This window comes from Anopheles arabiensis, chromosome 2 (genome assembly GCF_016920715.1).
Source record: "Anopheles arabiensis isolate DONGOLA chromosome 2, AaraD3, whole genome shotgun sequence".
Lineage (NCBI taxonomy): Eukaryota > Metazoa > Arthropoda > Insecta > Diptera > Culicidae > Anopheles > Anopheles arabiensis.
Genome location: NC_053517.1, coordinates 97165688 through 97188627, shown reverse-complemented (window position 1 = coordinate 97188627; position 22940 = coordinate 97165688). Strand labels below are relative to the sequence as shown.

Below are 22940 nucleotides of genomic sequence, written 5' to 3'. Positions count from 1 at the left end.
GGGACTGACTTATCCGGCTGCGTGGTATTGAGAGAGAATAAGGTCTCGAAAGTCTCTGTAGGCCGGTATCATTGCGTAGGACGTTAGCTAAATAGTAGAGAAGAAGATGATATATTACTTTAGTTCTTCTTCTTCTTCTTTGGCTCAACAACATTCCTTTAGTACTTCCACAATATTATGGCACAACACCGACCTTTATTACAGGCATGGCGAGTCTTAGCTGTAGATTGGGAGTAGATTAAAATGGGATGCGATACATGTCCGGTATGATAGGAGTCGGTGAGGCTACCATTAGACCACCAGGTAGCTCCATCTTCTCCTGTGCAATTAGCGTATCATATCTGATGACGATATGTTTCCCTTACTGCTTACTTTCCCCATTATCATTGTATCCTCACAAGCGAGAACATTCTACGATAAGTTGGTTGATAAAATAGCGATTAATAGAAATCTATTTTATCACTCAGTTAAAGATATCTGGAAGACGCTTTCAATCTATTGATAAGATACAACCATCGAGGTTTCGATAAAAATAAATAACATAAAAATAAACGAAAGCCGCATTCATTCTCTTTCCCACGCATCAACGATTCCCGAACAAAACCTACGCCAATTTAGTGCCCTTGGCGTGTGACCTTAACCCGTTCCAATTATAGGGTGCCAAAATTTCGAACTCCAAACCGTTCGAACCGGTTCAATTCACGCCGGGTTGGGCCAAGCACAGCAATCGAAACGCCTCCCAACCGGTGATGATTTAAATTCCGTTCACGTGGAAACAATGCCGTCGATCGTACCAACACACGGTCACCTGTACTGAACGGCTAAACACACACGCAAAACCCCACTTACGCTCTCAAACGCTCTCTCACGCACCGACAACAACAAGCACGTGAAACCTCTACGCCTCCCTGCCCCGCGATACTGTCACGCAAACACAATAGGCCGCCCGGCGTTGATAAGGTACGTACGGGCTCGGAGTGTATAAAAACCCCCGGCGCGACACTGCGCTGCGTTGATGAGAAGTCGCGACTTTAGTCTCTCGCTAACTCGCGACTCGCGTGCACGTACGCCCGTTGCTCAAACGCTGTTCTATCGCGCAAACCTACAGCAGGGAGAGTGTTGTGTGTATTCTTTCATCGAACCGCGTTTGCGCTAATCTTCGTCTGACACGCGCCACAAGGAAAAGCCAGCCCCAAATAGCCATGCAAATAGTGTTCACCATCAACGGGAAGGTGCACAAAGGTGCGCACAAGCAAGTATACGAGAAGGGAAATCTTATCGGGGTGCCTCGAACGATCGTTTTGGTTCGATAGGGAATGGCGAGTCTCGGCCGTATCAGTGATAAATTGCCATCCGTGGTTGTGCGGGAGGGGTTCAATACGCCGGCGAGTTAATAATGAGGGAACTGCGCGGTGTGTCTGTGTCCGTAATAGATATACCATCATGCCCCAACAGCTCTGCTAAATCGGTTGTTATCACCCAGCCTATCTGCCGCACAGCTCTCTCTCTCAGTCACAGCAGGTGCCTAAATTCAGTGTGTTATTATATATTTCTGCGTTTCTCGTTTTACCCCATCCACCATAGCTAACAGCAGCACCGTCCCGATCGATACCTCGCTCGGCACTTATCTGCGCTACCATGCTCAGCTCAAAGGCACCAAGTTCATGTGCCGCGAGGGTGGCTGCGGCGCCTGTATCGTCAACGTTAGTGGTCAGCATCCCGTCACGAAGGATGTCATATCACGGGCAGTCAACTCGGTACGGTAACATAGTGGCCAATCATTATACTACCATTGCTAAGAGCTTCTTCCCTGGTCTTTTCAGTGTCTATTTCCACTGTTTTCCTGCAACGGGTTGGATATCGTCACCATCGAGGGCATCGGTAACAAGCTGGAAGGATACCATCCTGCCCAGCGTCGGCTGGCCCACTTCAACGGTACCCAGTGCGGATTCTGCTCCCCAGGCATGGTCATGAACATGTACAGCTTGCTGGAAGCGAAGAACGGACAGGTCACGATGGAAGAGGTGGAGAATTCCTTTGGCGGTAATATCTGCCGCTGTACCGGCTATCGGCCGATTCTGGACGCCTTCAAATCGCTTGCGATCGATGCCGACCCGAAGCTGCTGGAGGTATGTCAGGACATAGAGGAGGTTCCCAAAATTTGCCCCAAAAGCCGGGAGGGAGCGCCCTGCACCGGCAAGTGCTCGCTGGCAGCACAGGGCGAGGAGGCGAACGATATTCATCTGCAGTTCGTTGGAGGGCGCGAGTGGTACAAGGTGGAGAATGTGCAGGCCATCTTTAGGATATTTGATAAAATAGAAGCACGATCGTACATGCTGGTTGCGGGAAACACTGCCACAGGTACGTCCAGGTGATCCTCACTCAAGATCAATGCGAGCTTCACACATCTACCTTTTTTCAGGCGTTTATCGACGACCCCACGATCTGGAGGTGTTTATCGACATTAACTCGGTAGCGGATCTGCGTGTAAACTATTTCAACGATGCACTGACGATCGGTGCGAACGTTTCGCTAACCGAGCTGATGATCATTCTGGAGGAAGCGACCACTGCCAAAGGGTACGAATACTGTCGCGAGCTGGTCAAACATCTGGACCTGATCGCTAACGTGCCGGTGCGCAATGTGGGCACGATCGCAGGCAACCTCAGCATAAAGCATCAGTACCGAGAGTTCCCGTCCGATGTGTATCTGCTGCTCGAGGGCGTTGGTGCACGTTTAACGATCGGTAAGTGCTTCTTTGTGGCCTTATGTGATGTTATGATGCTCTAAGATAACGCCTTTTCTCAATTTTAGCCACTTCTACCACCTCCACAAAAATCGTCACGGTGGAAGAATATCTGTCGATGAACATGAGCAAACGCATCATACTTAACATCCTACTGTACCCGCTCGACCCCGAGCAGTACTCGCTGCGCACCTACAAAGTGATGCCGCGGGCACAGAATGCACACGCGTACGTAAATGCGGTATTTCTACTGCAGTTCCAGGACTCAAAACTCCGCACCGCTTCCATCTGTTACGGTGGCATCACGCCCGGCTTTACCCATGCCGTGCAGCTGGAAAGCTTCCTCGTTGGGAAGGACATCTTCGACGGCTCGGTATTGCAAGAGGCGCTCGAAATGCTCCACACAACCATTGCACCAAACTACGTGCCACCAGATGCTGCCCCCGAGTACCGGAAACAGCTGGCCCTGTCACTGTTCTACCGTGCCGTACTAAGCATCGCAGCAGATCGCGGCGTACCGATCAACCCACTGTACGCGAACGGTACGCAGCCCGGCAAGCGGATGCTGTCGAGCGGCCGCCAAACGTACGATACGATTCAAGAGCATTGGCCCGTAACGAAGCACATGCCAAAAGTGGAGGGACTGTCCCAAACGGCCGGCGAAGCGGACTACACCGATGACCTGCCGAACCTGCCCGGGCAACTGTTCGGGGCGTTTGTACTCGCCACCAAACCACGCACCTGCATCGTAAGCATCGATCCGTCCGAAGCGCTGACACGTGCCGGGGTGGTAGCGTTCTACTCTGCCCGCGACATACCCGGCAGCAACAATTTCATGCCCACGGAGCTGGGCAACAAGCAGGTGGAGGAGATATTCTGCAGCGATCGTGTGCTTTACCACGGCCAGCCGGTAGGCATTGTGCTCGCCGAAACGTACGACGAAGCGTACCGTGCCGCGAAGGTGGTTGAGATCGTGTACGGTCCACCGGACGGGGAACCCATTCTGCCCACGGTGAAGGATGTGATTCGGGCAAATCGCACCGAGCGCATACACGCGAGCGCTCAGCTGGAAGTGGGCGAACGGTACGAAACCGGCGCGGGATCGATCCGGCTCGAGGGCAGTTTCGATCTGCCGAGCCAGTACCATCTGTCGATGGAGACGCAACAGTGCGTGTGCGTACCGATCGACGACGGCATGGACGTGTACAGCTCGACCCAGTGGGTCGACATCTGCCAGATTGCGATCGCGCGCGCCCTGCGCGTGCCGGAAAACAGCCTCAACTTCCGCATACGCCGGCTGGGCGGTGCATTCGGAGCGAAGATATCACGCGCGTCCCAGGTCGCCTGTGCCTGTGCCATTGCGGCACACTACTCGCAGCGCCCGGTACGGTTGATCGTCTCGCTGGAGGATAATATGGTGGCGATCGGCAAACGTTCGGCGTGCGTCAGTCGCTACGAGATCGAGGTGGACGAGCGTGGCCGTGTGGAGCGATTGCTAAACCGTTTCTATCAAGATTCTGGCTGCAGTTTGAACGAGCCGGTTGAGCAGGTTACCTTTCTGTTTTACCGCAACTGCTACGACACGAGCAGCTGGAAGGTGATGGGGCACAGCGTGCTGACGGAGTCTGCCAGCACCACCTACTGCCGTGGCCCGGGTACGAACGAAGGCATCAGCATGGCGGAGAACATGATGGAGCATATCGCGCACCGGCTCGGGCTCGATCCGCTAGCCGTGCGGATGCAGAATCTTACCGAGGATAGCAAAATCCGGGAGCTGCTGCCCATGTTTGCGCAGGATGTGGAGTATGAAGCGCGGCGCGATGAGATTAATCAATTCAACGCAAGCAACCGTTGGATTAAGCGTGGTCTAGCGATCGTACCGATGCGCTACCCGCAGTATTTTGTCGGTACGCTGCACGCGCTCGTGTCAATCTACCATGCGGATGGTAGCGTGGCCATCACTACCGGTGGCATCGATATGGGTCAGGGCGTTAACACGAAGGTGACGCAAGTTGCTGCCCGTGCCCTAGGCATCCCGACGGACATGATACGGGTGAAGGCAATGGCAAATATCACCTCACCGAATGCGATCGTGTCCGGTGGCAGTATGACGAGCGATGCAGCCTGCTATGCGGTGCAGAAGGCGTGCGAAATGTTGCGCAAACGCATCGATCCTGTGCGCGAGCAGCATCCGGAAGAGTCGTGGGAAGCGATCACACAACGCTGCCACCAGCAGCACGTGGATCTGTGTGCGCTCTATCAGTACAACGTGACGGAGATGCAGCACTACGTGGTGTGGGGTCTGACGTGCTCCGAGGTGGAGGTCGACATCCTTACCGGCAGCGTGCAGATTCGTCGCGTTGACATACTGGAGGACGTAGGGGAGAGCATCAGCCCCGGTATCGACATTGGACAGATCGAGGGTGCGTTTGTGATGGGCATCGGGCTGTACTTTACCGAGCAGCTCGTCTACAGCGGGGAGTCGGGCCAGCTGCTGACTAACCGCTCCTGGAACTACAAACCGCCTGGTGCGAAGGATATTCCGGTTGACTTTCGCGTCAAGTTTTTGCAGCGCACACACAACGAAAACTTTGTACTGCGATCGAAAACGACCGGTGAGCCAGCGCTCAACATGACCGTGTCGTTGCTGTTTGCTCTGCGCATGGCACTGAACTCGGCACGCAAGCAGGCCGGTCTGCCCGATGAGTGGTATCCAATCGGTGAGTAGTGTTTGGTTGAAGGTGTGACTCTAGGAGGAGTAATATCATTTTTGTTTCTTTCTCTCTTTTCCAGAGGTGCCAGCGACTCCCGAACAAATATGTCTGCTGGCAGGCAGCACGATCGAGCAGTTTAAATTAACGTAAAAAAAGGAAATCGATGTTTTATTTTGATAAACTCGATAACGCATAATTCCTTTGTAGCATTTTAGTGTTCAATCGAACACTTCTACGTTCTATATGTCGACAATTGTTTAAGTTTCTTGTAAATTTATCTTTAAACCAACCAACAACGACATACATGAAAAATTTAATAATTTGATTTATCAATTTAATAAAAAATATAACTACGATATTTAGTAAGCTACTAAAGATGCAATCAAACTGTACTACCAGCACCGTATAAAGGGTTTACCTCTCTTAATACAACTGTTCCCGTTTATACAACGAATCCCACAGCTGCATGCGTCTCATTTCCGGCAAATCGATAAAGCTCACACCACCATTGTTAATGTTTAAACACTTGTACGGCTCCACCTTTGCACCGACCGGTTGCCATATGTCGCCAACACTGCCGCCAACATTCGGGCTGCCCACGGTCGCAAAGTTAGTAAACAACTCGACCTGTTGCGAAATGTTTCTTTAAAGTGCTTTTAAATACTACGCAAACACTACGCAAACCATATTACTTACCAGCGTTTGCATCGTCCTGTGCTCCATCGTGCCCACATTCGGCACCGGGCTGAACACGTTCTTAAACAGGTACGAAAGATCATCCGCATGGGCGGTACCGCGAGCGTTACGATCGCAGAAATAGATGCGATAGTGATTATACGTTTCCGAATCCACTGCAAACCGGTAGACGAACGTTTTGGCCGGCGTTTGGGAGCTGATCCTCGAGCAGACGGTACGGTGCAACCCGTGCCAGAAAAGCTTATCGGTCATGAGCTGCAGAGAAAGGAAGGGAGGAAAAAACAAACATAAATGTTTGACAAAAAAGTCAGATTTGTGGTTCTCATGTGGCTACCGTTAAATAGCCGTCCCGATTGTCGAACGATGGTTGGGATTCACCGTAGTAGAACTTTTTCAACTTCAGCCCATACTGCTGGCATGTTTGTGATCCACGCACCAGCTCTAGCTCGGTAGGTACGAGATACTCGAAGTTTTTGAGATTATCCATTATGGCGGGTTTTTCCTTAATGGAGCTCAAGCAGAACAATCCTTCCTCCGAGTTGCCCCCGATCAGTATGTCGATGTCGTTGCTCCATGCCTCACGGCACATTTCTAGTGGTGCCTTCGGAATGAAAGTGCTTTCCGTTACATACGGTTCCACCACCGGACCAAAAGCGAATAGGATACGGTTTTCCAGTTCCTAAGAATACATGAGAAATCAACATTCTTTCCTTTAGACACCATATCGTTGCTTCGTATTCTTACATTCGGAGTTAGTAGCAGATCCTGATGCTTAATGATCTCCTCGGCCGGTGCTGCTCTCAGCACCTTCAGCACTTCCGCCTCGCCTCCCTTCCCGTTCCAACCGAGCGCTTTGGCCAACCTTTCCGCCATGCCGCGTCTCGGCACCGTAGACCAGTTGTTCAACGTACAGCCCGACATCACTATCGCCCGCCGGAACAACTGTCTCGATTGGCTCGATACCATATGGTAGTGGACCGAGCAACCACCGGCACTCTCACCGAACAGCGTCACATTGTCGGGATCGCCACCGAACTGTGCGATGTTGTCGCGCACCCAGCGAAGTGCCACATTCTGATCCTTCAAACCACCATTTCCGGGTATACCAAGCTCCTTCGAATCGAGGGACAAAAATCCTGAAAGCAGAAAACGGTTTGCTGTGTGAGAAAAGAGAATCACATGGGAATGCCACACATCCAGCCGTACCGAAAGCTCCAATGCGATAGTTGAACGTAACCAGCACAATGTCCTTTTCGATGAGATAGTCCGGTCCGTACATTTCGGTCCCGCTTGAGCCGCGCATAAAAGCGCCCCCATGAATCCAAAGCATTACCGGGCGCAATTTTGCCGGTTTGAGCTGAAACAGAAGAGAAAAACAGTAAGTTGTAATCTAGAGCACAAACGTGTTGAAATTGACCACATCTTTGTGACCACAAACAATGTCACTGCCTACTCGTAAGATAATAGAGCAGGGCTGGAAGAGATTTCGCCAGAGAAGCATGAGAACACACTATTTGCTATCGTGCCACCATGATTAGACACAATTGCGAAGGAGTCATGGCAACTCTGACCGTTTTGTTACCTCTTTCGTGTACACATTCATGTACAGGTGATCCTCACTGCCCACGATCTTGTTCAGCAACTTGTTGAACTGATATCCACTGGGGCCCTGCTGGGTGCAGTCCAGCGGCTCCGTCCATGGCTCTGGCAGCTCCAGATCCTTCCGAAGATGATGTAATCAAACAAACAATTAAATACACTTTCTCAAGAGGTATCCACCCCCGTAGATATCTGCTATCTATTCTACCTTAAAGCGTCGCTCACCGATCGGTGGTTTACAGTAAGGTATACGCTGGAAGTTCAAGTACTCGACACCGGTGGCGGCCGTTTTCTTCACGCCTCGCACTGGGCCGTACTGCGTCACAGCGACAGGGTGATCGGGCTGGCTCATTTTGAATACGTTAGCAAACAACAACCGGAGCAGATCACGTTTGAAACACGTCTGTGAGACCGCACCACACCGCTAGTAAGGTGGCGGAAAGATACCTTTGCTCGGGAAGTTGGTAGCTGGTCCACGGTTATGGCTGAATGTAATCTAGCGGGTGGGGGGGGGGGGCGTTTGCTGATAGCACTCTATCGATAAGGGTGGCAAATCGTTCGCTACTCGGTCTATTATTAAGTTTTATCAAAGAGGCGGCAATTGACAGTGGTGAGATAATTGCACAGGTCAGCCGATCGATGATAAAGGTCAACAGTGTTATATTATCGCATATGCTTCTATTTGCATGAAAGTGCTGGGTTTATCCATTTCTTATTTTATGACTATGATTATCTACTTTTAAATTTTACAATAATTTTTATTTATTAAAATAAATATGTTTTAAAATTATCCATCTTCAACACTCTCTTAATATATTCTGTAATATTTACGCTTCAAAATAATTTAAAATATTATTTTACAAAAAAAAAACGCTCTTGCGTAAGAAACACTGACCTCAAACGCAATCAGCGTTGTTGCGTGCGCAAAGCACCCCATCAGTCGCGTAAAAAAGGGAAACGACGATCACCACAGCATTATCGCCCAAACCGCGGCCTACTGCACAACCACAACTCTCGAACCATTTGTCATCTAGAAATCTTCCAACAGAGGTGGTTCAGTTTACTTCTTGCACGGTTCGGGTTGTGATTGTACCAGAGCAGTTGGTGCTGTGTTGTGTCCCTTTTTTGTTCGTCTGATATTTTAGAGCTTTGAAAATCCAAATCATATCAAGCTGCAATGGCCAACAGCGAGCTGATTGTTAGCACCGGCTACGGACCGGTTCAGGGCACAGCCCGGACATCGCTCTACGGGACTGGGTACGTCAGCTTCCAGGGCATCCCGTACGCGAAACCTCCGGTCGGGGAGCTACGTTTTAAGGTAAGATGAAAGAATTCATTTAAACAATTTAAGACAGTAGACAGTAAGAAAGTTCGCAACTAAGTGAGTTGCTGGTATTAGTGAGCAACACCCTTTTCCCAGTGTTAACTATGCTCAGAGTGTTTTGCCGGTTGATTGAATGAGTTGGCTCAGTGTTGTTTTATCATGCACCGGGGCTCTCTTGATGCATGATGTCATTCCATTATCGTTTACTCTCAAAACAGTGGTTCTCAAGCGAAACAGTTTGATATTATTTTTATTTTAATAAAATAAACAAAATAAATAAACATCTCTTTCCAGGATCCCACGCCACCTGAAAGCTGGACGCAGGTTCTCGATTGTACCGAGCAATGTGACCCTTGCTTTCATTTTGATCGGCGCGTTAACAAAATTGTCGGCAGTGAGGACAGCCTGAAGCTGAACATATTCAGCAAAACGGTAAGTATTGTCTGCCTACTGCCAACATAATTACTTGCATTAGCAAACTGTTATGATGCAACTTACTAACCCTGTTCCAGATTAAACCCACCAAACCTCTGCCCGTCATGGTGTACATCTACGGCGGTGGATTCGTCGAAGGTACCAGCGGAACCGAACTGTACGGTCCGGACTATCTGATCGAAAAAAACATCGTGCTGGTAACGCTTAACTATCGCGTCGGAGCACTCGGTTTCCTCTGCTGCCAATCACCCACGGCCGGTGTCCCGGGCAATGCGGGCCTGAAAGACCAAAGGCTGGCGCTCCAATGGGTGCGGGACAACATTACGTCCTTCGGCGGCGATCCCAGCGCGATCACCCTGTTTGGACACAGCGCCGGGGGAGCGTCGGTACAGTATCACACGATTGCGGACGCGTCGAAGAATTTGTTCCAGCGTGCCATCATCATGTCGGGCAGCACAATGTGCAGCTGGGCCCTTACACCCCAGCGCAATTGGCCGGAAAAACTGGCCAAAGCCATCGGTTGGCAGGGTGAGGGTGGTGAGGAGGCGGCGCTGCAATATTTGCGCCAAGCTTCGCCGGAAAGCATTGTGGATCATCAGGAGAAATTATTCGGTCCGCAGGTAAGTATCTATTTTAATGTCAATGTCATTTATTGAAAACTGATGCGCAAATGTTTACAAATTGCAGGAAATACAAGAAGGTCTGCTTTCTCCGTTCGCGCCAACGATCGAACCGTACGAGAGTGAGGTCTGTTTCATCCCACGATCGCCGTTCGAGATGTCCCGTACTGCGTGGGGAAATTCCATCGACATCATGATCGGCGGAACCTCCGAAGAGGGCCTGATACTCCTGCCGAAAGTAAAGCCACAGCTTCCAAGCATGCTGCAGGATCCGCGACTGTTCGTAGGCAATGTTCCCTTCCATCTCAAGCTAAGCCTCGAACAGCGGATGGCTTTCGGGGAGCAGCTGAAGCAACTCTACTATCCCGATTCTAACCCCTCGATCGACAACCTGGGTGGATTCGTGAACATGGCCTCGGATCGCATCTTTTGGCACGATCTGCATCGTACCATACTGGCACGGGCCAACTACGCCGGCACTGCCAAAACGTTCGTGTATCGCTTCTGCGTTGATTCTCCATTCTTTAACCACTATCGTATCCACATGGTCGACCCGAACGCACGTGGGACGTCTCATGCGGATGAAATTTCTTACCTGTTTTCGAACATCTTCGCGAAACCACTGGACAAGAGCACGCTCGAGTACCGTGCCATCCAGCACTTGGTGGATATCTTCACCAGCTTTGCCACCAACAGCGATCCCAACTGTGACAGCACCGCCAGTCTGTCGTGGACGGCCGTCCCGAAAACGGCACCGCCGTACAATTGCCTGAACATCTCCAACGATGGTGTGGAGGTCGTGGAGCTGCCGGAATCAAGACGTCTGCAGCTGTGGGATTCGTTCTACGTAAATGATGCACTCTTCTAGACAGTACGATATTATTCGACGGAATTTTGAACAATAATAAATTCTATATGAATCGTGTGCAACTAAACCCTATCTGTATGCACCTTTCTATCGCCCGTCAACAGCTGACAGTGGAAATGTCACAACAAATCCGAACAGCAACCAAAACAACACTGACTCATTCCAAAACAAAAAAGTCCATTATGCGAATAGGAACGCACTGTTTTACGATTCTATTCTTTTTCTAAGCGTATTTGATAATTCAATTAGGTTCCTCCAGCAACCAGCCAGTCGCTTTTGCGGTCCATGCACGATGGGAAACATTTTCGGAAAAACTAAAACAAAACCCGTCAGTCGGGTGACGGAGCAGGACAAAGCTGTTCTGGTAAGAAATCTTCTTTGTCACAAGTTGTACGGAACTTCTAAACCTCTTTTTGGTTTCTTATCTCTCCAGCAACTAAAACAACAGCGTGATAAGCTAAAGCAATATCAAAAGCGCATCGAACTTTCGCTGGAAAAGGATCGCGAGCTGGCCAAGAAATGTTTAGCCAGTGGGCGGAAGGAGTACGTATACGGTTTCCGGTTTCTCAATACAACGATAATTTTCACTACGGTATCTGCTTCTCCCACTTTCCCTAGACGTGCCAAAACGTTGCTGCGCAAGAAAAAGTACCAGGAGAAGCTGCTGAGCAATACGGACGCGCAGCTGGAAACGCTGGAAAAGCTTGCCTCCGACATTGAGTTCGCACAGGTCGAAGCGCAGGTGGTGAGCGGACTGAAGGTAGGCAACGAGGCGCTTAAGAAGGTCAACGAAATCCTGTCCATCGACGAGGTGGAGCAAATACTGGACGAAACAAGGGAGAGCATCGAGAAGCAGCAGGAAATCGACGCCCTGCTCAACGGTGTGCTGAGCGAGGAAGACGAGGACGAGGTGTTGGCCGAGCTGGAGGATCTTATCGGTGCGGAGCAGCCAAAGGAGCTGGAAACGGAGGACATCTCCACCCGGTTGCCCGACGTTCCGGATGAGGAGCTCGTTCAGGAGCGCAAGCGCAAGGAGAAGGGTGAGTCCAATGCCGCGTGATTCGCTAAAGAGATAGTAAACCATCAAACTACTTATTCACTTTTGTAGATACATCCGGAGCGAGCAAAAAGGTTGCCTTGGAGGCTTAATGTGGATGTTTGGGGTAGGCTGCACCTAACACAGGGCCCCCGTGGCTGTTCCGTGGACTGTTGCCATCGGTTTGTATGTCGCAATTTTGCAACGATTTGTGTATGCTTCATATACATATGCCTTTATGAGCGTTTTATGTTTTTTTTTCCAAACGTTTTGGAAAATCTGTGTAAATAAACATATTCTAACTATGGGAAAGCGGTGCGCAAACTTTGTGGTTGTATTGTTTACTTAAATAGAATAACATCACAGGAATGCTAAATGTTTTAGATAAACCTTTTTTCGGCATGTATTAGAGTAAAATGTTTCGCTCGAATTGAATAAAAGCAGCGCTTTCGGGTCAAAAGCCCAAAACCGAAATAAACAAATCAAACGGATTATGGCGATAACAGCTCCCACTCGGATTTCAAATTTATTTGACAGCTCGGCCGATGCTCCCCGTCTCGCTCACACACGCCGTCTTTGACATCTCTGGTTTTGCTACGTGAATCGGCGAGAGCAGGGCGAAGAAGAGGAAGAAAAAGCTGCTAGCTTTCATTTGCGGCGCCCCGACAGAGCGGCATATTTTCTTCCCTAATCCAATTGAACTGAAAACTCAAGAAACAGGCAGCAAAGCAAAGCCGAACTGATCTGTGCAAATTTAGTCGCCCGATTCCGCTGCACGTTTGGCCCGTGGTGTGGCGCGCGTGTGTAGTGTGTGTGTGCGTGTACGTGTACGTTTGCAAAAAGGTGAGCGACAACGGCACGGTGCGTGAAAATTCGTGACCACAGCAGGCAGGGGGCAGGGAGCCCAGCAGTCGCTTGCTCTGGTTCGTGCAGGTTGAAAAGAGTGCCGGCGGAAGCGGCGGCGGCGGTGGCGTGCACGGTCAAGTCTATTTGCTTCCCCGGTCCTAGCGCGTGTCCGTGGCTGTGTGTGTGCGTGTGTGTATGAGTTTTTCTCGGTTGCCAAAGTAATGTAGAGTGTCCGTAGCCTGCCCTTCCCCGACTGCCTGTGGCGTGTGTGTGTGTGTGTGCGTGTGTGCAATCGATCAAAGGAAACGCAGAGCGCGGTTCCTTCGCAAATAGGAGTCCCAAAGCCTCCGGAAAAGTGCAGTCTTATTACGCCAGAGAAAAGAGTTGCTCCTCATAGTTTTAAGAAAGCAAAGTTCAACCGCTGGTGACGGTCACGCACAAGTTGTCGCAAGCTATCTTTAAGATATTAATTTTCGTACCACACGAGATGGCCAAAATTGCAATAATTGCTCGCTCTCTCTCTCTCTCGTATCATCGCGCAGAAAGGGCACCAAGCCGCTCGTAATTTCTTCCTCCTCACAGGGTGGAGTGGGGGGAAGTACAAGATATGAGACACCTCCCCCTTGGACCCCCGGGCGGACGGGTAGGCCACCAAGAAGCAAGAAGAAATCACATTTGCTATCCTGCCTCCACGTGTCCCTGTTCTGTGCGTGTCTCTCGCTCCCTCTCTTTTCGATATTCCCCTCTCCCTTCGGCGTCAACATCGGTCGTCGTCGGTGGTGGAATCTGCGCGCTCCTGTCCCGGTTTTTCTCGCCTTTTTTCTTTACTCATTTCGCTTTCTGTAACCGCGTACCGTCGCTGCGTGTGTGTGTGCGAATATGCTGCAAGTGCGCGCGGACGAAATTTTAGCGTGTGTGTTAGTGTATCTGCACGATGGAGTAGAAGGGACTGCGGTTACAACTTATAGCACGAGATAAAAAAAAGTCCTCTTATTTTGTATTATGTTGCCCTTGAAGAAGGAAAAAAAATCGAATAATTTACTTTTAGAGTTAAAAAAACTAGTTTGTGACGGACCCTTCGCAGCGCATCCTTTTCGGCGCGCGGGAGTGTTTACTTAGAACCTGCGAGAAAGAGAGAGAGAAAGAAAGCAAGTCCGAGAGAGGGGGTGTTTTTTTTTTGGAATTAAAGGGTGTTCCTATCAAACATTTCACTACAGACTGGTATATTTTTTATTTTTGGGAAGTAATTAAACATGGAAAGGATCAGATATTCATCATTTTTACGAATATTAGTCGCTTGAAGCATAAAGCAATTTAACTTTTCTTCATATAGGATTTCTTAGTAGAATGTTAAAAATAGCCGTTGGTACAAATTTTGAACGGAACACCCTTTATCAGGATATTTACTGGCGCAGGAGCATCAACAAAATGCGTAGATTCGCTTTTGTTGGATGGTTGTTGATCGGCCCGGTCCTTCCCAGGAGTGTGTAGCATAATTTGCCTCAAATATTCTCTAATCACAACTAATGATTACCATTTCTCTATCATTTCGTTTCACACAGACGTCCACACGGAGGAAAGATCCCTTTCCCTCTGCATAACATGGTGACTTTTTGCGCGTTGGAACTGCATACGTACGATAAACAATTTCAGCTATGTTCGCCCCAAGCAGGTGTGAAAGAATGAACGTACATAATTAGTGAAAAACTGAAACGACACGTGTGGAACAAACACAAAAAAGTGCGTCTCCTCTCCCTGTCCGTAACGTGCGTGCGCGACTGGCCCGCGTGAGTTTGTGTGTGAGGAAGTGTAACTGTGTGTAGTGATTAGAAGCCGGTTCCGGATTTGCCAGGATACTCGACACCGGTACCACCAGATTGTTTTGGCTGGACGCGTAACGACGAACACAAGACCGACCTGCTGGACTGGAAAGCAATACGAAAACGAACGAACAGTGTATCGCTGGCTTAGCAATCGCGTCTTCCCAGCTGCGCAGAGCAGGAGTAGGAGGAGGACGAGAAGGAGCCGGGTGGCCATCACCTCACCGTACCATTATTAGCACCATATCCGTTGGAAGCTGTTGCAGAACGCCGCTGCCAACTCTCTTTATGCACTGACCCTCGGTGGCTGTGAAGATGCCAATGTTGTCACACTTTCAAATGAACTTTCGCGTGTTTCTCGTACTGGCGTCGAAGTTATGGACATGCATCTGCTTCATGTTCAAGCGGCAGGTTCGGGCGGTAAGTTCGGTGTCCCACCGGTGAAATGGGGCGGCCTTTACTTTTTCTGTTCCTTATATGCACCTGTTACTTCTCGCCTTTTGCGTTCGATTTGTGTTCAGAGTAGTAGTAGTAGTAGTAGTACCAGCACCACGTGCGCTTCATTTAGTGTAATTCGTTTCAATGCTTTTCGTTTCCGGTGCAAGGTGGCTGGTAAAATGCTGGACCCAATACGGTTCATTGGGTTGGCTTTTTTCATAATAATTATGTTAAAAAATTCAATGGCAGAATTGGTAAAACAATAATATTAAAAAAGAAAGCAATTGACATACCAGCGCTTCATATCAACGCTGAATACATATTGAGATAGAACACATAAACATAAGCGGATAAGCAAGGGTGTTGTTTGTTATATCAATTTATTCCGTTGTTGAAAGATACTGCACAGCCTGCATAATGTTAGCCCCCTGGCTGAAGAAGATGGAGGAAACAATCCAACAATCCGGGCCACAAATATGTTAATACAGTCATCGCTCGTTTAGCGAAGAAACGAAGAGCACTTTGAAAGATGCTTAACTGGTCCATTTTGCTTTAAAAAAAAGCAAACACACATTTCACACTTGTCTCAAATGTGAATCGAAATATGGAGAACTACCATATCTCATCCGTCTGTGGCTCGTTTTTGTTTATTTTGTCCTTACTTTTGGCATGATTTTGTCGAGCGATGAACGCGCCAAGAGCATGAGTTTGTGAGCGTGCCAACGAGCGTGGCGGTAATGGGTAAGAAATATCAGTTTAAGTATAGCAACGGAAGATTTTGCCCGCGTTTGCGGGCGGGTGAAATGACGAACACCACAATAGTGGACAATTATAAATATCTCACCGAAGCCGAAGTTCATTCATGCCATGCCGTGTATTATTACGTTTGGAGCATGTGTCTTTCCTGAATAGTTCAGCGTTTGTGTGGAATGAAGCAATGAATTTAATTTCAAAATGTTGCTTCGAATTTAATTTCAAAATACGCTTCAAAATACGTAATTACTATATTGTTTTAGTTGCGTTATAAAAACACGACCAACTCGGAAATAAGGCTCCTTTCATTAGGAGGCATTGTAATTAAAGCAAAACAGCCTTATCTCGTTGCATATATCGCAATGTGGACCTGATTATCAGCCGAGTTGATTGTGACCAATATACGCGCACCACGGCGACGATGTGTGCGGGATAGAATTACCGCGTCATGCTGACTAATGTGTGAACCACCAACCGACCAACCTTACCGAGAAACATCCAACGAGGTTGATAAATCCACCTCCAGCACACACGAGGCCATACGGTTGAAGTTCCCTTTAATTTGATAAATGATAAATTAAAATCCGTTTCACATGTATCTCCTGCATATGGCAGACGGTTGCTCAAAATTTGACCACCCAAAAACATGCACCCAAAACTCGCTTGGATCGTCGTCCCAAATGCGAACCCTCCACACGATTGACGTCCGTATTAAGGGCCGTTCATCTTCCGCAGATTAGTGGCCCATTAGCTCATGTCGAAATCGTACCCAAAAAAAAAACGAGCGGCTCTGACGCGCGAAACTGAATTGCGTTTGCCGCTGTTAATGTTAATTCAACAACATCGCATCGGTTTTGAGTGATGGCAACGATCGATTGCAAAATCATCAGCAGCGCGAACCGTACATTCGTCCGACGCAGCACATCTGGTGGCCCCGAGGGAGACGGCATTAAACGGAATGACGCGGTGCTGAAGTTTTGACTGCATTTCAACTGCAGTTTGCATTTCGGGTTGGATTGCATTTGTTTGAAATTGAAGCGTTCAAGGAGAAATGGGGAGGTTCGTTTAATTAAGCGCTCAGGCCGGTTTCAGTTGCAAGTTGTAAATGTTTTTTAGCATATAAACAAGTTTGACAATTTATTATAAATTTTTCAAAAGTCAACTTTAACCACAAAACCTTTTACATCACTCAATCCTCTGTTGGGCCTCTTGTTGGTCTCACTGTTTTGTGGCTCTCCGGCTAATCAATTTGTTTCACGATTGCGATGGTGGCGCAACCAACAATTAGAGGCATGGAGGAAAAGCAACAACAAACCCCGCCGGTTCCGTCACACCTTGCAGACACAGGCCACAGGTTAAATTCAATTACCATCAAGCGGGGACACACACTAGCTTAATGGGTGATAAAAACGAATCGGAAACCAATCGCTTATCCAGCGCACGACACACCACTGCAATTGCCGCTGCTGCTGCATCGTCGCAATGTCCGCTGTGGTGTGGTCAACCGTACGCTGTATAGGGGTCACCACCAACAGCACAGTTCACACCCAGCACAAATTGCATAACCTCCCGCCTTCACCCCCTTTTATGCAATTGGCGCCTTCACTCGCCGTTCGATTATCCGCTATTAAAAATGACAAACCGCCCCGCGACTTTGCAGCGGGTTTAGAGACAGCCAGACACAAATCCGAGCGCGCTCGCGACTGCGGCGCTCCTCGTCGCCTACTATGCGTGTCCCTTGCACTGATTGTTTGTGGCAGCACGTGTATGTTATGTTCATAGTGTTCATGCAATGCACACACCGTGCTGTCGATCACAGCGGCGTTTCCCGTTGTGCTTCGTTGTGTGTTTGTTTGTGTCCTGTGTGTCTCTCTGTGTGTACGAGAACACCTTCACCTTTCTCCCTTTACTCTGCTTGCGGTCGTGCCTGCCGCTGTATAAACAAACTGCGCTCGTGCTCTGTTACGGCGGTTGCTTCGCTTCATTCGCTTCGTTCACACATTTCTCGTTGGACGAGGCTGGGGTTCCATTCATAAATTCTCGCGTACTAAGCCGCGGACACAGCGGGCTCGTTTCGATAAGCTGTGATGACTGATACTTTTTTAAGTGTGGAACAGTAATCACAAATTAAATATCATTTTAGCCAATTTAAACATATTTTGTTGATGCATTTCACCATCACCAAGCAGTTTCCGATCGATGACCAACACATAATTTCTCATCATGAAACCAAGCACACACCTGTGAGACTGCTCTCCCACATTCAATTACTACCCAATATGATCTAATTTTAGCTGGTCCGGGCTTTGCATCTCTGTGCTTGCTTTTGCGCGTGTCGGTTAATGAAAATGGTCGTGACGAACGAGTTGTTTCTTTCGGTTTATTTTGTTTTGGAAAAGCTGGTCTGCTCTTCGGCGGATATAAATAATGTTACATTCTCATGAAGACAATACTAAAACGAAGATTGGCACTAATGATGATGAAGTGTGTGCTACAGTACTAAAGAATTATGCTTGCTTCTGCTTGGCGGTCTTAGGCAGCGATTTATCACTTGTACATTAATTCGCTTTCTGTAGTAGATTTTTGTGTGAAAAGAATCTTAAACTCCGTTACAGTATGACTTCATCCCCTTTCGGTTGTTTGAGTAAAAACATCACTGGTCCACATTGTCATACCAAAGGCCGTGTGTTGTAATTTTAGTTTTTTTTGTACGCTTTACTGCTTACTACCTTGCCTATCTTTTTCACGCTACAATTATTGAACAACACAAACCAACACCACGTAGCCGATAAGCCACAATATGTCACGAACTCACACTTCCATTTAAAAAAAAAAGGCATGCAAAGTAGTAACACTCCCCTCCTGCCACTACCACCACTACTTCTACTACCCCGCGTTCTGAACCAATATTTTGCCAAACACAAGCACAAGTGCGCCATTAGCCACCATCGCCCACCACCACCCACCGCCACCCACCCGCGAAATGATACGCTTTATGATTTTCTCTTCAACGATAATTGAACTGCCTTAGTTTGTACAGCATCAACCGGTGAGGTATCAGCTGTTCCCGCTGTCGCCGGTCTCCCGCCACCGGCTGAGCATGGTCCAGCGGAAGACGCTTGTGCTGGACCTGGACGAGACGCTCATACACTCCCACCATGACGCGATGCCGCGCAACACGGTCAAGCCGGGGACGCCGCACGACTTCACGGTCAAGGTGACGATCGATCGACATCCGGTGCGCTTCTTCGTGCACAAGCGGCCCCACGTCGATTACTTCCTGGACATTGTAAGCAGTGTGTGCGCGAAGCGCGTCTATTTGCTTGTCCCCTTTCATTTCATATACTTTTCCCTCTTTGTTTGCCCAGGTTTCACAATGGTACGATTTGGTCGTGTTTACCGCCAGCATGGAGATTTACGGTGCAGCCGTAGCCGATAAGCTGGACAACGGACGCAACATCCTGCGACGGCGCTACTACCGACAGCACTGTACGCCCGACTTTGGCTCGTACACCAAGGACCTGTCGGCGATATGCAGCGATCTTAATAGAGTATGTAGTGGCGTTCTATTCCCTCCCTTTTCTCTTCTAATCTTCTTTTCTAACTCCCATCGCTATTGTGCCATTGCTTCTAGATATTCATCATCGACAACTCACCGGGTGCATACCGATGTTTCCCCAACAACGCAATACCGATCAAATCGTGGTTCTCCGATCCGATGGACATTTGTCTGCTGTCACTGTTGCCACTGCTGGACGCGCTAAGGTTTACGAACGATGTGCGATCGGTGCTGTCCCGCAATCTACACCTTCACCGTTTGTGGTAGCAGGTGAGCAGGAAGGATCCGCGCCCAAACTCCTCTCTCTCTCTCTATCTCATGCTTTGTGTGCTAATTGTCGATCACATCTCTTTTCGTTGCAGAATTTAACTAATTTTTTATGGTGCGCTGTGAGACTTCTAAAATCTTACAAATACTTTTTTATTTTATTCTAATCTTATGATTACTTACCGGTCTAGTGAAGGGATTGTGTGTGTATGTGTCTGTGAGAGTTCTACTTCTGAGTACGGCGTGAAACAAAAGCGTTAGTAGAACGGAATGCATGCAAAGACCATCGTCCTCTCCGGGTTGTGTTTTTAGCACAGCCGAAGATGGTAAAAAGTATCATCGAAAGGGGGAAGGGATAGGGTATATGCTCTTCTCCAACTGTACTGTACCCGTATACCCGACAAACTTCCTACGTGTGTTACGTAGCTTATTGACAGGCTAACACCACACACCCACCACCACTCCTCCTTGCTGCAAACGCAAAGCGGTACCGGGGTGGTACAACACACCCTATTTAAGGTTAACGAATCGTGGTGGACATCGAAAAAAATTAATGCCAAGCTGCTGGTACTAGAATGGTGCGCATATATAGCGAGGGAGAGGGAGAGCGAACTCTGCTACTATTGCTAGTGATGAATTCTAGTAAGAAAAAAAAGTGGTGTGTCAAGCATTTGGTATGATTCCTACATTTCAAGGTAATCGCTTCAAACGCGTGAAGATTGTAAAGCACACCTTGGAAGGTATCCTCGCGGAAGGGAAAGGGTGTGTGCTACAACAGTAGGGGAAAGGAGTAGGAGAGAGAGAGTGTATTTGCTAAATATGTTTTGTTATTATTTTATCGTCAACCGATCAACTTCAAGCCAATGGTTAGTACCATGATAACCATTAGGATGAGCGCTTTTTCGTTTGAAGGGTTCCCGAAAACCACATCCTAAACCGCGGCGGTGAGCATCCTCCACACTCGTGTTTGGATTACCTTTTTTTGAAAATATTGTGTGTAAAATAGTAGTTTATAGTTCCAATCGTTTTTGGATATGATTATTTGTACGAGGCTCTCCTTTTTTTTTTTTTTTGTTATTCAATCAACTAAAGTGCGCTATGTTACGTTTTCGCTTTGTTGTGAATAAAAAAACGAATAAAAAAACGAAAAACAAAATCCCGATTTGAAAGGACGCCGGGAGGAATTCGATTCAAAGCTAAACCAATAAGAAAATCACGATGTATTATTGGACAAAACTGTAGCTGTACAGGGCTCGCGCGCGCTTTCTATAATCAAACATAGTTAATTTTCTACGAAAATTAGCAATTAGCACGGTTAAGTTCTGCGTTTTTCTGGAGGGGACTGTTGTGTTTGATCAAACGCCTCCAACATATAAAGTTACGTTCACTTTCAATGAAAGCGATCAACGGGGGGCGCTAAATCAGTATCTATAACCACCGCCCGCCGCGTGTATGAAGTAATCGATGTGTGAGTAACAATCAAGAAACTGCATCGAAAATCGTCACCCTTTGCCCTCTCGCTGCGTGTGACAGCGCAACAGCAATTTGCGTCCTGAGACAGCAGCTTACAGGCCGCCCATTCTGCGCGCTACCATCATTAGCTATAAGATTTCAATCGCGAAAGAGACATTCTCAGCAGCTTCAAATGTGGTGTAGCCATACGGGAGGGTATGAGGAAATCGCTATCACAAAAGCTATCGTCGCGAAATAGCTAATTTAATTTGCTCAATCAGTCGCAGCAATATTTGGCGATAAAGAGAACGGTTGGCAGAACTTACGGTATTGCGTCCAAAGACAGACAGACAGAGGGAGATAGAGAGAAAGAGAGTATGGATTGTTCGTGAATATTACTCAGTATATGGATGGTTTTAATGCTTCCGTGTTGTATCTATCTTTTGAACTGGATAGTAACTGGATTTGTTCGTTACATTTTGATCCACTTTTCATGGTCAGACTCCATTTTGATTTTAGTAAATTTTGTTTGCTTGATTTACGTGTTTGCAAAACGAAACGGAAAATACAAAAGACACCGATTGGCTCATCTTAAACCTGTAAACGATGCCCAATTACACCATCAAAAGAAGAACACTTGAGAAAAAGGAGGAAACAAACATGTATTTACATATAAGTGAACGACACACGGTACAAATGAAGTAAGCAAAAGAAACACACACACACAAACAATATCATGACGTAAGTTCGCCGGCACAATGTTGTGCGTGCGTAATGATGATGATGAAGACGATGATGCTGCAGATGTAAGCATAACATCTAAGCAAATTAAGTAAGCGTAAAAAAATCACACCCAAACACAAACACACTCAACGCGCAATCCAAAGAGAACGTGCAGAGGAAATATGTATGCGAAATTAGGATGAACAACACAAACACATGATGAGCATAGGGGAAAAGGGAAGGAAGCAGCAGCAGTTGTTACACAATGTGTTGCGATATCGGTTTGTTTGCACATGTATAAAATGAAACACCAGTACATACCGCCCCCGCCCAGCCCGCGCCAATCCATCCGGTCAGCCGGTTTTGGGTTTTGATAAAAGATCAAGAAAAGTGTAACCATAAACCGGATACATTCATTGCATTTTCTTTTGAAAAATAGAACCGTTTTCTAACACACGCAACGCAGAGAAAATGTGGCAAGCGGCACCACACACATGTATTTCCCATTCATCGTCAGTCAGCCAAGTCAGAAAGGCAGCAGATACTCTTGTGTGTTTATGGATGCGAAGTACTGCAAAGTACTGCTGATAAAACCAGAAACCAGAAGGTACCAGAGTGACAAAAACAAAGGTGTTAATGCACACATACAGAGAGAGACATTCAAATGAGCTCTCGAGATAGAACGATGATGCCTGCTGGGCATGTCGAAATAGACAACAGATTGTAAATAGTACTTGTTAGCATGATGATTGAAAACGTGTGTGCAAACAGAAGCACATTTAACCGTAAGCGAAGCATGTGAAAGGAGCAAACAAACTCGACAACAACGCATACCTAGAGGGGGGAGAGCATTAAAAAGCATTAGGACATACCGGCAACACACACACACACACAAACACAGTACAGAAAGATGGCGAAGCTGGGCACACATTTGTGAGGACGAAAATGGAGCGGTGGAAAGCAAAAATCTGGAAAAACAATAGAACGTAATGGAATGTACTTGAGGGATGTGTTTTATTTGTCCATGGGGCGTTGGATATCTAT

At 47.8% G+C, this 22940-nt stretch overlaps 5 protein-coding genes across 9 annotated transcripts; 4 read left to right on the top strand and 1 right to left on the bottom strand.

Moving 5' to 3' along the window:
- The first annotated feature begins 1023 nt into the window (after nt 1-1023).
- On the top strand, nt 1024-5702 carry LOC120894535 (indole-3-acetaldehyde oxidase-like). Its single transcript, XM_040297182.1, has 6 exons — nt 1024-1242; nt 1585-1757; nt 1824-2361; nt 2423-2746; nt 2815-5466; nt 5540-5702. Exons 1-6 carry the CDS (start codon nt 1203-1205, stop codon nt 5608-5610), a joined length of 3798 nt encoding a protein of 1265 aa, XP_040153116.1. The 5' UTR covers nt 1024-1202; the 3' UTR covers nt 5611-5702.
- LOC120894536 (esterase B1-like) lies at nt 5602-8194 on the bottom strand. 2 transcript variants are annotated; one of them, XM_040297183.1, is made up of 7 exons: nt 7964-8191; nt 7739-7876; nt 7363-7513; nt 6901-7292; nt 6491-6835; nt 6157-6411; nt 5602-6087 (listed from the first exon to the last, which is right to left on the bottom strand). In XM_040297183.1, exons 1-7 carry the CDS (start codon nt 8105-8107, stop codon nt 5884-5886), a joined length of 1629 nt encoding a protein of 542 aa, XP_040153117.1. In that variant the 5' UTR covers nt 8108-8191; the 3' UTR covers nt 5602-5883. The 2 variants fall into 2 exon arrangements, with proteins under 2 accessions (XP_040153117.1, XP_040153118.1); XM_040297184.1 differs by having other exon boundaries at nt 5962-6103; nt 7964-8194.
- Nucleotides 8195-8690: 496 nt separating this feature from the next.
- Nucleotides 8691-11069, top strand: LOC120898803 (esterase B1-like). The gene is made up of 4 exons (XM_040305159.1): nt 8691-9073; nt 9374-9511; nt 9592-10134; nt 10202-11069. The coding sequence occupies exons 1-4, from the start codon at nt 8933-8935 to the stop codon at nt 11000-11002; spliced, it is 1623 nt and encodes a 540-aa protein (XP_040161093.1). The 5' UTR covers nt 8691-8932; the 3' UTR covers nt 11003-11069.
- A 59-nt stretch (nt 11070-11128) lies between these two features.
- LOC120898808 (charged multivesicular body protein 6) lies at nt 11129-12362 on the top strand. The gene is made up of 4 exons (XM_040305167.1): nt 11129-11366; nt 11436-11545; nt 11621-12042; nt 12111-12362. The coding sequence occupies exons 1-4, from the start codon at nt 11295-11297 to the stop codon at nt 12149-12151; spliced, it is 645 nt and encodes a 214-aa protein (XP_040161101.1). The 5' UTR covers nt 11129-11294; the 3' UTR covers nt 12152-12362.
- A 274-nt stretch (nt 12363-12636) lies between these two features.
- Nucleotides 12637-22895, top strand: LOC120898806 (CTD nuclear envelope phosphatase 1 homolog). 4 transcript variants are annotated; one of them, XM_040305166.1, is made up of 6 exons: nt 12637-12881; nt 14447-15124; nt 18936-19184; nt 19264-19446; nt 19530-19724; nt 19817-22895. In XM_040305166.1, the coding sequence occupies exons 2-5, from the start codon at nt 15020-15022 to the stop codon at nt 19719-19721; spliced, it is 729 nt and encodes a 242-aa protein (XP_040161100.1). In that variant the 5' UTR covers nt 12637-12881; nt 14447-15019; the 3' UTR covers nt 19722-19724; nt 19817-22895. The 4 variants fall into 4 exon arrangements, with proteins under 4 accessions (XP_040161100.1, XP_040161097.1, XP_040161099.1 ...); XM_040305163.1 differs by having other exon boundaries at nt 18927-19184; XM_040305165.1 differs by lacking the exon at nt 12637-12881 and adding an exon at nt 13304-13325 and having other exon boundaries at nt 18927-19184.
- The last annotated feature ends 45 nt before the right edge of the window (nt 22896-22940 follow it).